Source organism: Manis pentadactyla, chromosome 18, assembly GCF_030020395.1.
Source record: "Manis pentadactyla isolate mManPen7 chromosome 18, mManPen7.hap1, whole genome shotgun sequence".
Lineage (NCBI taxonomy): Eukaryota > Metazoa > Chordata > Mammalia > Pholidota > Manidae > Manis > Manis pentadactyla.
Window position 1 is genome coordinate 13,480,636 of NC_080036.1, and position 18,179 is coordinate 13,498,814.

General features: G+C 40.0%; 2 protein-coding genes across 3 annotated transcripts in view; both read right to left on the minus strand.

Moving 5' to 3' along the window:
* Nucleotides 1-2,179: 2,179 nt before the first annotated feature.
* TM2D3 (TM2 domain containing 3) lies at nt 2,180-12,836 on the minus strand. 2 transcript variants are annotated; one of them, XM_036878719.2, is made up of 6 exons: nt 12,702-12,822; nt 12,353-12,445; nt 10,606-10,763; nt 5,880-6,054; nt 4,316-4,391; nt 2,180-2,891 (listed from the first exon to the last, which is right to left on the minus strand). In XM_036878719.2, the coding sequence occupies exons 1-6, from the start codon at nt 12,790-12,792 to the stop codon at nt 2,726-2,728; spliced, it is 759 nt and encodes a 252-aa protein (XP_036734614.1). In that variant the 5' UTR covers nt 12,793-12,822; the 3' UTR covers nt 2,180-2,725. The 2 variants fall into 2 exon arrangements, with proteins under 2 accessions (XP_036734614.1, XP_036734615.1); XM_036878720.2 differs by lacking the exon at nt 12,353-12,445 and having other exon boundaries at nt 12,702-12,836.
* Nucleotides 12,837-16,232: 3,396 nt separating this feature from the next.
* TARS3 (threonyl-tRNA synthetase 3) overlaps nt 16,233-18,179 on the minus strand; it is a 55,602-nt gene continuing 53,655 nt past the window's right edge. The window contains exon 19 of the mRNA XM_036878674.2: nt 16,233-17,032. Within this exon, the coding sequence (XP_036734569.1) occupies nt 16,884-17,032 (149 nt within the window). The 3' untranslated portion in view covers nt 16,233-16,883. The remainder of the gene's footprint in view (nt 17,033-18,179) is intronic.

The following is an 18,179-nucleotide window of genomic DNA, read 5'->3' on the forward strand; positions in this document are numbered from 1 at the left end:
ACTCTATCAAAGCTGTTTTCATCAGATTATGCATGGGTAGAGGGGAAGCTTAAGACCAGAAGTGAAGGATTTTGCCTTCATTTTTAAGCTCCTGATGTTTTATTCAAAAAGCTCCATCAGATACAGCTCATTTTCCATTCATTGCTTATGGGATGAATTAAAATCATTTGCAAATTCCTTAACTGATGATGTGCCAAAAATAGATGCAATTCTGGCAGAATGTACTTAAAAACTAGAAGGAAAGAAAGTTGTGTGGAATAGAGATGACATTTTTAAATCTTGGAAGCATAAGATCTTTAAAAAATCTTTTTATAAGCCCCATAAACCAGAGCTGTTCCTCAGCAATTTACAGATACCAGATTAATATGGTGCCACGGCCAATATTTACTTGAAGCCAATGTCTACGTTACCTCCCTGCAGCCACCTCAACTGGAATTCCACGCACTTCAATACCTCTAAGATACCCAAGGCATTAACTCAGTTCACAAATATGAGTCGCTGTGTGCAAGACACTGTGTTAGGGACAACTTGGGAAGATATAAACAACACAGCACCCGCCCAGAAGGAACTACGGGGGCAAGTTGAAGAATACTGACCAAGCAAGGCAGGGATTCTGAAGACGACGTAAGACACGGCATGCTGTAGTGATAAATCCTGAATTTTCAGAGAACCATCAACATAGGGGTGTCTGATATGGTTCCCAACCTGTGTTGAGGTTTCCTATCTAACAGCTCCTACTCAGAGCTCACAGCACACAGGGAGAGTCTGAAAGTCAGATCTGAACACATTTTGCTGCCAGCAAAGGCCTATGGAATTTTCTAGTGACCACACCCACTCTCTCTGGTGCCCTTTGAAAGCACAGTTTTATTACAATTTCTTTTAGGGGCCATGTATGAGCTCACCATTCACAGATTTGTTCAAACTGTACTTGGAAATCTCATTTTCCTGCTAGTTATCCATCTCAGAGGCCATCAGCTCCATCAGATCCTTGATGGGAAGCATCCCTGATTTGCCTGCATTCTTTAGGTCCCAAAGGCTATCCCCTTGTACAAGTTTTGCAGGATTTGAGAACAATTTATGTATACATCTCCTTTCATGGACTCTGAATCTTTGAGCTTTCACCTTTCAAACACCAGATCTTCATTATTTAACTCAGGCCCCAAAGCCATAATGATGGCCAATTGTCAAGGCAGCTGCTCCCCATTTTCCCCATGAGCACCATGTAGAGCCAGTAATTCCCACTGCTTCCCTGGCTCCCCCTCACGTGGTAGCCCCACAGGGAACTATTGGAGATTCTCTTCGGCACAGTTAGCAAAGAAGCTGCTTCCTGGTAGTCAGGTCCCCAAGAAACACCTGTTCAACCAAGAGTCTCATGCACCATGGTGGACGAGAACGGGTCTCTGCCCTAGGAAAGAAAGGTCCATGTGCAAACTGGACTACTCCCATCTGGAAGTGGTGCCTATGCCCGCCATATGCTCCCAGGAAAAAACAAGATTGGCTGCTTCTGGAAATACAATGCAAACCAATTGTAATGGGCATGTACCACCTAGTGCCCAGAACTGGAACTGCTACTCGTACACCAAGACACCTCAGCAGATTCTGGGCTTCAACAGCAGCGCTCGTTTTTTTTTTGGTATCATTAATCTAAAAGCAGCCCATTTTTAAATGGCAAGTTATCACACCAAAGCGATTTAAATCCCCTTCCAAGTAAACTGTAATTAATAATCTCATGAGGAAAATTATGACTTTCTTCTAGATTTATGGAGACTTTCTGAAAAATATTTCAAAGCTACTAGATCGGATAGGCTGGTTAAGTCTTCTAGCTATTAATGCTTACGTTTAAAAAAGTAATGCTCAGTTACCCAAATTTGAAAGGAAAAATGCTAATAATTTTTAAATGCTTCAAAAGAAACTTGTTTAGAACACACTTTGGATTAATAATTGATTTTCTTTCCAATAAAGGGTCTACAACAGATATATAGACTCAAAACCATCAGTCACAGCGAAACACATTTTTTAACACTTCCACTATGTCAATGAACCAGCCAATCATGAATATATCTGCTGGAATGGAGTAATGCCCTGAAAAATTAACAGTTTACCTTGGTAACAGTTGCTATGATTTTAATATATATTATTAAAGCTTCTATTTTAATATAAAAAACATACAGAAAACATCTACATATTTCTTAAAGTAACTTGCAATTTTATTAATTTTTCAGGATGCTTGCAAAACCTTTTATATTACTAACAAAATTCAAACCACAGCAACTGGACATAAATATTCTGCAGTTTACTTTCAGTCACAAGTAAAAGACCAGACGACATAAGACAGTATACCACAAAACTTACAGATGACTGAGTAAAACACTTCCCACTTTCTGTCATCACAGCTGAAACACTTTCCAGGGCTGGATACACTTTGACTTACACAATACAGAACTGAAGCAGAGGAATCAAGTAGATTTCCAATCACTGTAGAATCTGTTCTTCTAGTTTAGACTAAATTTAAATTTTTTCACAGAAAAAAATATTTCACACAAATAAAAACAAATTCCAGATAAGCATGGTTCAGTGTATTTTTAAATTTTACCTTTATCAAGGCAGGCAAAGTACAGATGCTGTACATTAAAAACAGAAAATTCATCACTCACAGCACATCAATTCCTACAGGCAAAGGAAGTTCCTTCTAAGTACCGCTCCTCTCTGAAGCACATACCCACAGCTAAATGTACAAAGAGCCATCTGCTGGTCCAACGTAGCCAACTCCAATTAGCAAGACGTCTATCAGAGTCCATATTCCCAGGCCACCGAAGCTGAAGAGCTTGCCGAGGCCTTCTCGCCACTGGCCCAGGTAGAAACGGTCTGCTCCAAACCCTCCGAGGGTAATGCTGCAACAGCAAACAGGCCTGTCACCCACCAGAGGCCCCCAGCTGCAGCCAGGTGTGCTCAGTAACCATGCTGAGTCACTTATGGAAGGGCCTCAAATGATCATAGCCCTCAAAGACACAAATGACTACTTCCCAAATTTACAACCAAATAATGAATAGTCAAGAAGATTGTTTAAATGTCAAAAATTTTAGCTGTACTGAAATCTAATGTTTGTCTTTTTAAAAAAGTAATAGATGTCATGGCTTTTAAATCTTGAAAATGGTTCGCCTGAAAGAACACAGAGGGGAGCCAGTCTAACACAAAGTGCACAAACATGTAGTCCGAAGTTGACATCATGAGACAGTTCAAGACCATCTGGCTGCCCCGGATCAAACTGTCTGACTTTGTCAGTCACTCATCTCTAAAAGTTTAGAGTTGGGAATAAATGATTTTTAAGGTTCCTTCAAATTCTTCAAAGATCTAACAATATTCTGACAACCTCTCATTCTATTCCTTTTAAAGTTTTATTATGGAAAATTTCAAAACATATGAAAGTAAAAAGTGAAGAGAACAGTGCCCATGCCCCAGCTCCAACACTTCCACTGTGTGGCCAACCCCACCACATCTGTGCTCCCATCCCACCACGCGGAGCGCTGAGGCAGACCCTGGGCGTTACCACATTCACAGCAACCATCCTCAAAGAAACTATGTGGAGCTTAGAGAAGAAACTATTCTTACTTTTAAGTCAGTTGCTAAACATACCATGGTAATTCAAGCCGCCCCACAACAAAGAATGAACAGTGACGAGGTTATGAAGGCCTGCCCCACGTCATGCCGCAGGCCCCAGGGCCTCAGGCTCGAACCCAAACCTCCAACTCTACTTGGCACAACCTTTTAACAAGCATCCCACCCGTCTGGCCTTCTGCTGACAAGAATTGGTACAATTTTTTTTTCCAAGCTGTGGGAAAGTCAAACAAAGTTTTGATGTAAAAATTCTAAGTCTAAAATTATCTCTGGATGGTGGAATTATAGGTTATTTTAATGTTTCTGTCACTTTCATTTTTTTTCCTGCTTTTAGTATTGAGCATATACTACTTTTTTATAATAAAGAAGACAAAAATTTAAAAAGACATCATAAACCTACCTGTTTTGAATAGTATACAGCATTTCATTGATTGATAGTATGTTCAGGATGGGAAACCCTGACTGCTTCTAGTCATCTGTAATAATGATTCAATTAAGTCATCCCTAGAATGCAGTCATCTTGGGAGAAAAGCTGACATCCTAAACTCTATGAAGGTACTTGTCTGACCACCTAAAGAACTCCCCACAGCTCTATGTTTCCTATGGTCTACTCAACACATGTGAGCTCAATGTCTGGAACATTCCACTGATCCCAACAAAATCCAAATGGCATCTTTAACTTACTAGCAACAAAGTTTACCTCAGAGCCAGAGCTGTAGACCACTTATAACCTCCAGTCCAATTGCAGTACAGCATTTTCGGAAAAGTACGGTTACCTTTAAAAAAAAAAAAAGGAAAAAGACTCTACTAGGAAATACACTCTTACACAGACTTAATTGTAACAAGTGGACTTGTAATTTAAATCTAAAAAGTCAAGTCTCTTTACAATAATTAATGCTACCACAGTGAATGGTGAAAACAAAGTCCTTCCCATCTAGAAGCATCATCCTGAGGTAGACAAATCAATCAAGGAAGAGGAGACGGACCAGGCCACACACACGTCAATACATCCTGTGACACAGTCCGGCCCGGAAGGGGCCCAAGACACTGGCTATCCAGGTGGGAACAAAGGTGAGGCTGATCTACCCCACACCATATACCAAAGTCAATTCCAGGTGGATACAGACTTAAATGTGAAAGGACAAACTTACAACTTTTAAAAGAAAATAAGGAAACTATCTTTTTGAAACTGCAATAAGAAACAATTTCTTACAACAAAAAAGGGCTATGAAGAACTAGTAACTTCAACTAATTAAAATTTTAAAGTTCTGTTCAAGATAATGAAAAGAAAGTTGGTGAAAAAATGTAAATCTGGGAAAGGACTTTAGGGACACCAAAAGGTTACTATCCAAAATATAAAAGAATTCTTAGAAATGCTTAAGAAAAAGACACAACTTAAGAGACAACAAATATTGGAGAGGATGTGGATCATCAAGAACAGTTAGGTCCTACTGGTGGGAAGGTAAACTGATAAAACCACTTTGGAAATTAATACACGCTCGACAGTCTGCTAGTCCCATCCCCGCACACACGAACCAGGAGATGTGTGCACAAATTTTAACAGCAGCACAATCTGTAAGAGCAAAATACTAAATAATCCAAATACACATGGGAATGGATAAATGATGATACTATCTTACAATGGATTAAACAAAAGTAAAAAATAAATAACACACAGCTGAATCGTAGAGCCATCAAGTTGAGAGGAAAAAAAAAAGTCCCAGAAGGCCAAAAACAGCCTGCTATAATTTTATATAATTTTAAAACATGTACTATTGAATATCATATGGCATTTTATTACATCATACAGTATTTTATTAGATGCATGATAGATACTACATCTATGTAATTAAGTCATCCCTAGAACTACAAAAAAATGTAAAGAAAAGGAAATGGGGTGAGGAGAAAATTCAAAAGGGCAGTTACCTTGGAAGAGGCAGAGCAGCCAGTGCAGAAAAAGCACTCAGTTTTGATGGCATCAGACCGCTTTAGTTGTTAATTATGTGAAAGTCAATTACTAAATATTATACTTTACACTTTTAAAAAAATCAAATATTACATATTAAGGATAAGGGAACTGCAAATTATATGGATTTTTTTTTTTAGTTCAAATTTACTGATGAGGCTTGGCATAAGTAAAAAGTGCTAATAAACAATTTAGATTTTAAATAATTTAAATTTAATTCTCAAATTTCTGGTTAAAGTTTCATAGGTAAGTCTAGAGAGAGTATTTTGTCATGAATTTCCTTGGAACTCCGACTTACCCAAGCAATGAACGTGGTCCCGCACTGTGCAGTTGGCAGTGTAACGCTGCCGCGGACAGGACACTGTCATACAATTGGTGGAGTTGGAACACTCATATTCGGTTTCTGGAAGCTGCCAGCAAAATCTGCAAGTCATATTGATGATAAAGTTCTTTTGGGATCTGAAGTCTTGATCCTATGTACCAAAGGACACAGAATTAATCAATCACAATATAATAGTTTGTTAAATGTCAATAAAACTACATATGCCACAAAGTTCCTAAAATAATATTTTATTATTATTAGGACCTAACAGGAAGTGGCAGAAAAAAGGTACCAAATATGTATGCAAATGTACATGGTATGAACCTATAATCATAAGATACATATCCAAAAATACATGCCTAAGAAATAAAGTCTAGATAAATTCACATCAAAATGACAAAGGTTATTTGATGATGGTAACATTATTTCATAACTTTCACCTGGCTAAATTTTTAATGAGCATGTGTATTTTTATAATACAGAATAAAGGAAAATGTATTATCCAGAGTCAGATACCGAAAGGAGCAATGAGTACATCTGTTCAAGGTCACTGAGCTGCAAGTTACATGCAGAATTCAGATTCCCCAGCCCCAGCCTGATGCTCCTAGAAGTATGTACTGCCTGGCTACCAAGTCCCATATCTTCCGTCTTATCTCCACCATAGCACCCAGGGCTGTTACTACCGCTCAGATTCCATCAGCACTTAACATGACCAACCAACAGACAGCCCCAGAAAATCACTCTCAACTTAGAAAGAACTGTATGTAGAGACTCAGGAAGTATTTATTGTTGGCCCCCAAGCATTTGAGATCAGTTTTTCACTTCAACTTAAAAAGTCATTATTTTGTTTTCTGCTTTTAAGAGTAGCACATGTTCTTTGTATGCACATTTGGAAATTACAGAGAAAACCCTATAACCTCTCCAGAGAACCACTTTTCATCTTCTTTTATTTTTCCTTCCTGCAGCATAGATTTAATTAAGTAGAATTATGCCAAAAGCATTTTGTATCCTTTTAACCCCACGTGACATTGTCTCGTAATACATTATTTTTACAAAATATTTTTTCTTTCTAAGTTGAGAGTGATTTTTCTGGGGCTGTCTGTTGGTTGTCATTTTTAAATGGTCATATAATCACCTCTGGAAGTATCATATTTATTAATTTTTTTGATCAATGCAACACTGCTTTTATGGATAGCATTCAAAATTAGGTAAGGACATCTCTGATTTAGGCAATACTGTTTTAGCATCTGCCTATTTCTAGTGGTACATTTGTAACACGTTTCTTATAAATTTTTTAAAAAAGATTACATAATGTGTACAAATTCCAGGACAGTAAAGGAGCGTGAGGAGGAAGTCGGCCTGGCCCAGGGCCCCAACAGCCACTGCCTCCCCAGCAAGTACTGCTTACCCCTGGCCTTCCAGGGAGTCTATTCTTTGCATGGGCATGTTTATGTCAGATATATTGCTTTTTTAAAATTTAACTTGCCCACTGATTTTTACTTGTAACTTAATTTGGTAAGTATCAGTAAATATCTCTAGACTGCCTAGTTCTCTTTATGGCTGCAACGTTTTTATTTCATAACAAACTGGACCATGAACAATTCTCTCTCAGACACTTAATTTGTTTAAAATATTTTGCCTGGTGAAAAATGCACCTAAGAATACTTTTATGCATATTTATTTGCATCCATATACAACAATATCTGTAAAATAAATTCCTAGGTTTGGAATTCTGGGTCCCAGGTTACATGCACCTGTAAGTTTCACAGACCTGACAAACTCCTACAAGAGGCTGGTCAATCTGCCCACCCATTAACAAGATATGAGTGTTTGTCTCTTACACTCTCATGCTCTCAGCTCTCAGAGTGTTAATCAAACTTTCACATTCTTTTGCCAATCTGATTAAGTCAAAAAATGCATTAATTTGTATTTCTTTAATGAGAATAAACATTTCTTTCATGTGCTGGAAGTCCATTTGTCTTTCTTTCCTGTGAACCTTTGTTCACGGCCTAACACCATTTCTCTAAAGGATTCTATAGGTTTGTCATCTTTTTCTCACTGGCTTTTAGGAAACCTTTATATTTATGGATATTAGTCCACTATTTGTCATGTGTGTTAGAAAACTTTTTCCTAGTTTGTCATTTATCTTTTGCCCTTATGCTTTCGTAGGTCATGGACGAATCTCCAATTTTTAGTAGTCTATTTTTCCATTCTTTATTCTACGGCTTCTGAATTTTATTTCATATTTAGGAAAATATTCCCTACTTCTATCAAATGATTTTCTGGTACTTCACTGTTTCATTTTTCACATTAAATCTTTGATCTATCTGGAATTTATTCTGGACAAGGCAGGGATTCTGACTATTTCCGGATAGCATGTAGGCATCCTAGCATTTACAGAATCCATCTTTATACCACAGAGAAGAGAACCCTTCAAAAGCTCACCTACAGTAACAAGATTTCTTACCGTCCCCTCTAAAACAGCTGTCATTACCATGAACACAGAACCCCTCTGAGGAATTACACTTGCTTCAGACACACTAGCAGACTGCTATCTTCTGTACATAATACAAAGCAACACTTCTGTCAAGATCATCTCCAGCTGACATCAACCGGCTTGACAGTTACCATTATAATTAGAACAGTAGCAATCTGATACTGAAGGGGTTGCAGGATTTTTACATTTACTTCTATTTATACATTTAACAGGACCCTCATAATTTCCCTAGTGTAATTCAGGTGAGATTTTCTTAGTCTGTGTCCATAGTCAGTATGCATGGAGGACTAGGAGAGTATTTAATTAATTTTAGGTTCAAAATAAGGGGGGAGGCTTGAGTGTGTGCACACTCAAGTGAGAGCAAGTATTTGCATGTGTGTGTGTGTGTGATGCTCATGATTTTTCTTCCTGAAATGGTAGTTTTTCAAGAAGGGACCCTACAGATCCTCTTTAAGCAAGTAAGGGAAGAACCTGTGACTTGCTGTGGATTCCCTGGCAACCGGGGGCCCCAGGACCCATGTCCCCTGACAGCCATTCACAGATTTCTTGTTCTCCATTTTGAAGAAGGAACACACCACCAGACTCTCTTGGTGCAGACATCCATTCCCCCTGCTGAGCACTGGGCACCTGCTGTTCTCCAGAGCTCACTATTTCTGACTAGTACAGGAAGCAGGTAAGATAAAAACACCTGGAGCAGGAGGAGAGGAGAGGAGAGGAGAATCCAATCCAGAGCACTTCCCAGTCAGGGTGAGGACAGCCCGGGAACCATGACCAAGGCGTTCAGAAACTTCCTAAGCTTTGTAATTTCTCTAACTTTGTTATTTTTCTTATGCTCTGCTATTGCCCACTATGAAACAGCTTGCTTTGGGAACATCTAAAGAAATAAAAAATTGAGAATTATATCTCACTTAGTAACCAGTTTTGGGAGGCGGCTGTCAAAAAAGTTGAGGCAAACAACAAGAAGACTAATTCTGGAAAGATGTCAAAGTTATCCCAGTTTTCACTAAGTACCTGCTCATACCAGACACACAAGGTAAAAATTTTTAGAAGATTTCAAATAAATAGGCTTAGCTATTAGGTAAATTAAGTAATTAGGGAGAAAATTCTATTTAAGATACAGCAACAAAGACTGATAATTCAAGGGCACTCATGAAGACTACCTGGTAAGCTTGATTTTCCATTGTGCTGATACATGAAAATTCTGACAAATACTTAAGTTCACAAGAACTAAATTCACACAGTGAGACAACGTAAGATCTTATTTCCCCTTTGAGTGAAGCATCCCTCGCTCCTCCCCTGACACTAGACTTCAGGAAAATTACAGAAAGCCCTGCCTGCGATGAAGGAACTTTCCAACCTAGCCTTTCATGACCAAGTTCTAAAGAATGGAGGGAAAGGGACCTTGTTCAAGTGATGGAAATGCTACGACTGCTGGGTCAAAGGAAATCTGCAAAAGGGGACATGGTATGTAACCTGTGTCTTCCTCCTGAACTGTTTCTCAAGTCTAGGATTCCAAGGAAACACTTCAAGAAAGGCTGTTTTGGGCCCATCCTCTCATTCAGCAAAAGACAGATTAATAAATCACACAGGTAGTAGTGATGGCAGGACCAAGAGGAAAACACTGCTTCACATTCATTTCTATTCTTTATCTCACTCAGATGGTAGGACAGAAGTCCCAAACAACGGAGTGTGCAATAATTTACCTGGTCCAGTTGTTAAAAAATGCAGATACCTGCATCTCCCTGACGTGTTCACATTCAGCATGTCTGCGGTTGCCTCCAGCAGTCTGTGACTCTAACAGGAGCAGGTATCCCTAGAGCACTCTATGAACAATAATTATGAAAGCCTTTTGAGGCTCCTTCCTGTCTGTCAAAAGATCACAGAAACGACGTAGGTAGCATGACTGCAACAAGGTCATTCCTAATGGGCAATAATTGGTGCACTTGGACTGTTTCTATTTCTGACTTGAGGCTGGTAAGTGCTCCAATCTATCCTTATGTCAAAAAAACTGCCATTTGAACCTTTGCAACCAAACCTTTCTTGGAAATGGAAGTGTCAGTATTCGGATAAAGTTAACTTTCTTCCTAAAATACTATTTATAATGCAGAGCACTTTTATAATTTCCCCCATAGTCAAGTCTAAACTCCACTTTCAACTCGAGGTTTGCAGTGAGCTTATTTAGAATAAGTAAGTTGAAGTACTTACAACACAGGTAACAGAAGGTTTGACTGTGCAATCAAAAGTGACAGGCTTCCCGTAGACACAGGAGAAATTTGTCTTGCATTCTATACAATCTGCAGGAAGTCTGCTACACAAACCATTGCTTGGACACTTCATCACATAAGGTGGGATATCAGTACTTTCTGTGAGAAGTGAGAGGAAAAAGCTTATTCTCTTATAACACTGATCAGAATGACAGAGAAAAGCAATTTTCTAAGGTTAAGGGACACAATGATTAGCAATGAGATACTGTGCCAGAATGAAAAGCAGAGAGTTAGAAATCAGAAACACCCAAATTGAGGCAGAGTTCTGCCACAAGCCAGTTGCCTAACCTGGTGCAACAGCTCAAAAGCTAAGTGAAAAGGACTTTATTACTGTCCCCCAAATGACCACGAAAATCCAAGGTGCTTATGTACATATGTGTACATTATGCTAGGTATATGTTAGGGCCTCAAAAACTCTACCATGTAGCAAGTGAAAAACTAAGGCTTTGAGATGGTTTGTTCAGGGTCACAGAGGAAGTAACAAAACTAGAACTACAACCCAAATGTTTCCAATCCAATGTTTTTTTCACTCAAATTCACTAATTTGTAATTTGATGACCCTGTAACTAAATTAATCAGTACAATAGGGTATCAACTCCAGAAAACATTCTTTATCATTATTCCACATTGGTAATTCAATAAGCCATAATTTGCTAATAACATTTACAGTTTTACACTACCAAGGATCTAAATATTTCTCTATATTAATGACTTGTTCAGCGAGTTGCAATTTTTTTTTCCAGCCAGCTTTGCCAGGAGTACAACAGACTTTTATCAATTATAAGGGGATCAAATTGCAATGATTCTTGGTGAAGAAGAACTTTCAGAAAACACCCAAGAGTAAAAATTTCTTGTGCTTTCTCTATAAAACAAATCTGTTTTAAATAGCATCAAGTATGATGCTATTGTCTAGAACCTTTTCATGTTCAAATAAGAATCAGCAAAATACCTGTCAGTTTCAATTCACTGAAATAACATAACTCTAAAGGGATAAATTACAGGGACAAAGGTTCCATTTAGCAAAACACAGGAATACTGGTTTAAAACGGAGTCACTTAAAAGTAGGCAATTAAAGTTGCTGTATTAAGTGGCCAATTCTACAAATATCGTATTTCTTTTCTTCTCATTACTATTGTGGCTGGAGGCTGGACACTTAGAATCACAAAGCTAAAATAACTTTAGAGGACCAGGCTAACCTCACCACCTTAAAGATAAGGAAAGCGAACCCCAAAGGGGTGAGTAAATTGCTCAAGCTCCCAGCAACACAACCAGACCTAGAGTCCAAGTCTCTATCAATCCCTCCGTGATCCTTCCATTTTCACAGAGCCTTGCGAGGAGCCATTAATGCCCAACATCAGCAACAAGATTCAAAAAGTAGAAGAAATTTTCTGAAGGGAAGGAAGCATTGGTTGAAGGTTATCTTGATGAGTGAAGGGGAAAAACAATACAGGTAAGAAGACAGAAATGGCGTGTGGAACTGGAAAAAGATGAGGCAGGAATGTCAAAAGGTATTGAAATATCAAGACAGTCTACAGAAAATAGCTAGTATTTGCCTTTAGTTCACATAACCTAAAATACAATGAAATATTCAAAAATGCAAAGTGATTTTATCCACACAAAAAAAGTGAGAGAAACCACTAGATGTATATATACTGTACACATTTACTAAAATAGAAAATGTCTAGTACCTGCTGCCCTGCGCACTACTGTGAAAGTACGTGTTGGGCCCGGATTCTTTATTGACTGAGCCAGCGGCTGCGAATATTCTAAATCTAAGGATCCTACAATTAGAGAAATATGTTATCCTGGGATATGAAAACCTTGGTTTTTCCGGTTAACACGCAGGGTCCACACCAGGCCAAGAACTGCTTATGAAACCTCACAGCTCGTCTGCGCAGAAAACTGAAGAATGAAACGCCAAGGTCGGCACTCCGCTTCCGCCCTCCGCCCGCGGGCGCAGCCCGGACGCGACCGCAGCGCTCCGGGTCCGCCTGCCACTCATCCCGACCCCTTGAGGACACCGGCCTTTTCACTCACCACCACCCGACAAGATGTAGAACTGGGAGAGGAACAGCAAAACACGGCACAGGCGGCGGAGGCCGCGCAGCCGGGCCGCTGCGGCCGCCATCTTGCCGGCAAGCGTTCACTTCCGGGCCGCGGGGCGGGGCTAAGCGAGGGGTAGGACGCCGGCGCGCGCGCGTAGGGGGCGCGTCCCCGGGTTGCACAGAGCGCAGGCGCACGGGGGCTGCCAGTGGTTTCAGCTGCGCCCCGTGGGTGGCGCTCCGGGCGCCCCAGTTCTAGTGGGCCACCGCTAGGTTGCTTGGTTGTCAAGTACTCCCCATGCCCTTGGAGGACGCGATCACCCCACTTTTCATGGCTAGAAACCGGGGAAAGTCACCTGGGACGGAAATTCACACCTGAAGTGACTGAAAGTAAAGGCAGGCAAATTTAGGAAGCTGGTCCTCATTTATATGTGGCTGGATGTATGTGTATATTTTGTGTTTAAAACCTACAGCTATGTACCAGGTACTCTGGTGAGACAGGGACCATGGATGTAGCCAGAGTAGGGTGAGGGCCTCTAGAGGGGGCAGAGTGGGATATTTGCAGTCACAGCAATGTAACTACACGCAAGGAAACCCCCCTACTAAAACTATGTTAAACATTAAGCTCTAGAATCATTCTTCAGTGAGATCAGTTAATGTTCCCCAGATAAAGAAGAGTAGCACATGTTTTATTATGCTCATCATTTGTAACCATGTGTAAAGTTCACTTTAGCATACTAAAAGGCCCAGGCCTATGTGCTGTCTTTCCTCCTTCAGATCTGACAAGGTGATTTTGCAAACTAACTTAGCATGCAGACCCAGCTATAGACTGCATGGTAAAAGGCAAGAATTCCATCTTAAAGATAAAATTGCATTTTAACATCCAGGAAGTTCAAGAGGCAGGATTCTTTAGCAAGTAGACAATACTTCAGCCCACCTTGGGGGCTGGGCAGGCAGCCCTTTGATATGCTCCCAGACCAAGGCGCCAGTGCCGGTGTCTGAGAGAGAAATCAAAGCAGGAAATTCCTTATGTTGTTAATTTTTAATATTCAGGGGCCACTTAACAAGTCCCCACCCCTAGGTTTTTTCATGTTCTCGAAAAATACTCAACTGCCTATAAAACCCCCTAGACAACGCACCACTACGGACTCTCCTGTCCCGTCCTGGCATGAGCCGGGAGCTCTGTCCTTTCACTTTATCTGTAAATAAACGCCTGTACCTCGCTCTCCCACCTTGACTGTTTGTGAACCTCATTCTTTGGCTTCGTGAACAAGAACCCTGGCATCACTGGGATGGTTTTGAAGATCGTACTTAATTTCATACTAAACAGGTACTTGTTTACAGATGAATTAACTGTGGCCTGCACACTGTAGGTAAATTAAATCCCTCAACCCCCCTCCCCCCGCAGGCCCAGGGCTGCTGGCCTGGTCCCTGTCCATCCAGCATCTCTGCTGCCTGCTGCAGGTTTCACACTAGCCAACTTCCTTAGAGACGTTGCTTCCAGAAAGTTCATTTCGAACTGGGTGAGGAAATCAAGCATAGCTGGCAAGTCTTCAGGTCCCGAAGCACTGGGACAAGAGCCCTGGGATGTGAAGGGCCAGTGTGCAGCTGGGCCCCTACTGGGTAGCCTGCCCTGGGAATGTACCCAAGGCCTCTCTGGTTCCCTGTGTGCTCATATGGCAGACTGCATGTATTTTTCTCACAGCATTCTTCCTCCTGTGCTGCTGACATGCTTCTCTCTTCCTACCCACCTGCTAGAAGATCATTCTTTCTGGGGTGTACGGACTACCCATTCCCTCACTAGTACTTTCATAAATGAATAAAGAAAAATCAAATAGTGCCTGGCACTGTGAGAAACACACTCACTGGTCCAAACTCAGTAAATGGACAGGGAGGCAGAGAACAGCGGAGGAGGCTTTAATGACGGTCTTGCAAGATCCGGTGTCTGGTGAGCAGGCACATCTGGGATAGTTGGTGCAAGTAATTCGCTCCCTAGCGCACGAGTCCCTCCCCTGGTTCCTCAGTAGCTGAGTACTTGTTAGGAAAGAGTATAAAACCTAAATGTGATTTATTCCCACTAGGATGTTTAAACATTTTAACAGTAAGGTATTAACAAAGGGCCACGTGGTGGAAGCTGCTCGGGCTGAGAGTGGGGGTGGGGGAATTGATAAGGACCTGGCAATACCTGTTTGAGTTTTTTAAACCTACCAATAAGATTAAGACAAATGTAAAGGAAAGATGTAACTGGCTTAGGCGATGTCTGGGAAAGAATGTGATCCCTGTAGTACTCAGCCAATGAGGAACCAGGGGAGGGACTCGCGTACTAGGAGATAAATTATTGGCGCCAAACTCCCCAGGTGTGCCTGCCCACCAGACACCCAATCTTGCAAGACCGTCATTAAAGCGTCGCTCCGCTGTTCTCTTTGTCTCCGTGTCCACTTATTGAATTCGGACCAGTGAGTGTGTTTCTCACAGTACTACAGGGTTTTCACTCTTTCCCTTGAGTCGCCTAAACAAGTTATATTCGTATTAGGTTTTCCTTTACATTTGTCTTAATTTTATTGGCAGTTTGAAAGCTGCTCTTTTCCCAAACAGGTACAGCCCGGTCCTGATCGATTCCCCTACCCCACCCCCCACTCTCAGCCTGAGCAACTTCCTGGCATGTTTTCACCAGGTGGCCCTTTGTTAATATCTTACTGTTTAAACCTCCTGGTGGGAATAAATCACACTGAGGTTTTTTGCTTTTTCTAACAGCACACAGTAAGGCCTCAATAAATGTTAGCTTAAAAAATCGTATCCATTTGCATCATATACTGCTCTACAGGTCTGATATATGATGCTGTTTTGTTAACTTTTCAGGAAGCTAAATAATAAGTTTGTTGAGAACAGAAAGAATTCATGTTTATTTTGAATTCCATAGGGCCTAGCCAAATAAATACCCAATAAATACTTGATTGGTAGCTAAGTTCTCTATTAGCATAAAACTTTCGGTTCGGTTCTGAGCAGGTTTTCCTTTCAGTTAAAATCAGAAATCATTTGAATTGTGAAACTGTGTAAAGGAAACCTCAGTTAAGTTGACCTTGGAAGTGGTCAACTGCAGATCCCTCTGTCTTACTACCCCAGCAAGAGGAAGATTTTTCTCTTTTGTGGGTGCAACAACTCAGCCAATGAGAGACTGTCACAAATCAGCCAATGAAACGCCTCTACACTTTCAACTCCCAGGTTACTCCAACTGACTTTTTACCACAGCCCCTCCCAACTTCCCCCACTCCTATATAGAAGTGTTGCTCTCCTTTGTTCTCTAGACTTGCTATATGGTTTTGCCATTGCTTACCTGTCCCAAATTGCAATTCTCTGCTTTCCAAATAAACCTATTTTTGCGGGTAAGTTAACTAACAGATTTATCTTTAAGGTTAACAGAGTCTATAAATCAGTAGACTGTCATCCCATCAAAAAAGTAATTTAACTGTAGGGGAGCAGCTTGTTGTGGAGTAAGCCCATAGCTGAGACACTAGAAACACTGTGATACATTTTATTCAGGAATTTATTTTTTCTAAAGATGAACATGGCTCAGTTGTCAATCAGAAGCACTAAAGCAGCATTTAACCTGTGGTGCAAAAAAAACCCCCAAAACGATTCTTCACTGAAATTTTCTGAAGTTCAGAGTCCTCTGTCAGTAATCCAGTATGTACTAGTTTCTTCTTTTGTGGGTGTTGGCTAGCTAAAACAAATTAATGATTCCAGTTTTAGAGATAAAGTTTCATTGTAAACCTCAGTAAAGCAAATACCTGAAATATAATGTTATTAGAAAATAACATTTTCCCCCATATTCAAAAAAACTTTGCAGACTTTTATTTGAAGACCATCTTTTGAAAACCACACATCTTAACAATACCTCATAATCTTCATTTCCTAGTATTTCCCTCTTTCAATGAGTAACATTTTCCTACTTAAGTCTCTCAAGGCATTTGGGAAATTAAAAATATTCCCAGCTTGTTCTCTTTTTGCCTGCAGAAACATTAATGAATTAAGCTTTGTTCATATCAGCTATTCATTCAGTCTCCTTTCTTAATGTGCTCATCTGTGGGTCCAAGGTTCTCAGAAGCATTAACATTAAGAAAAATGCATTTTCAAGAGTCAAAATAAGGTTACACAGAAGCAAGTTCAAGGAAGGATTTCAAAAGTCTTCTTCAGCATTTAGTGCATGTGATTTCTTGAGATTCTTCAATTTATCAATGGCACAAGTTACTGAAATCTCTCCATGAATTTTGTTGTCTCTTGTTTGAACACTTACAGCATTATTTGTCTTTTCCTTTTCTCCAACCACTGTAAAAAAGGAAAATAAACATTTAAAATTAATGATTTATAAAATATTAACACTCACATGAAATGTGTTTTATTTTTTCTGCAGTATCAGTCACTAAATATCAACCTCATGACTGTCAGGTCACCCTCTGATAGTAAGTTTCTTGAGGAAAGGAATGAATTCTAATTCTCTCTCTCTCTATGGTCCACTTGAAAGAACACCTATAGTGAGTGGTCTTGGGGGACAAGTGGGAGCAACAAGTTCTTACAGACCCCCCCACTCCCATCTGGCATACTTGAATCAACAGGTAGACACCAGGCCCAATGTCCAAGCAGCCAACCAGAATGTTCTGAAATGTAGGTTAAAAAGTTTGTTCTTTCTAGCGATCCATACTGTGAGATGATGCGGAAATCTGCAGCCATGTCTCTTGCCATGTGGAAGGAAGAAACTGGTCAGCAGGTGAGAGGAATAAAGTAAATATTCAAGAGAAGCATAAAGCACCAGAGCAAAACAGGGACCAGAAATGGGAAGAAACAGTCCTGGTAAGGGCTGAGCTTTGCATCCCAGTTACTCTTCTAATGGTCTGGCTATTTAATTCTACCTTCCATGTTATAAGACACCCCAGTACCCTTCCAATAAATTTTATCTTTGTCTAAGCTAATGTGAGATTTCTGAACCCTAACTGAAATATCACAATTCCTACTACAGAGTCAACGCTTTCAATGACAAACTACTGACAGGACAATTCTATGCATATTTATTTTGCCTTCTAAAGAATCTTTCAACTTATAGATAGAAGATAACAACATCATGCCTGCAAGCATATCAGTATCAGTTTCCTTGATTTCTGAATTATTTTTAAAGTCAGAATTTTAGATTTTGCATCCAAATTACTCATGTGCCTCAAGGACATTTTATTTTTTCACTTAAATTCTTTTTTATTTTTATCATCTTGCATGTGGAAGCTTTTCTACTCATTAGTTTGACCTCAAAGATTTCTAATAAACCAGAAAAGGCAAAGGAGAACATTTCAGGCCTGAAACACAAGGAGTATAATTCTACTGATGAAAAAATCATTTTCACATTTTTTCCCATCATCTTGAGATATTAACTGTGTTAGTGATACTGTACCACAGGATTCATGTAAAACTTTATAACTCTTCTTCC

Coding starts and splice junctions, on each gene's coding strand:
- TM2D3 (XM_036878719.2), bottom strand. CDS start 12,792: ATGGCGGCCGCAGCGGCCCGGCTGCGCGGCCTCCGCCGCCTGTGCCGT. Junction 10,764..12,352: donor AGTAGTGCGCAGGGCAGCAG/GTACTAGACATT, acceptor CACTTCTCACAG/AAAGTACTGATATCCCACCT. Junction 4,392..5,879: donor GGACCACGTTCATTGCTTGG/GTAAGTCGGAGT, acceptor TTTTTTTTAAAG/GTAACCGTACTTTTCCGAAA.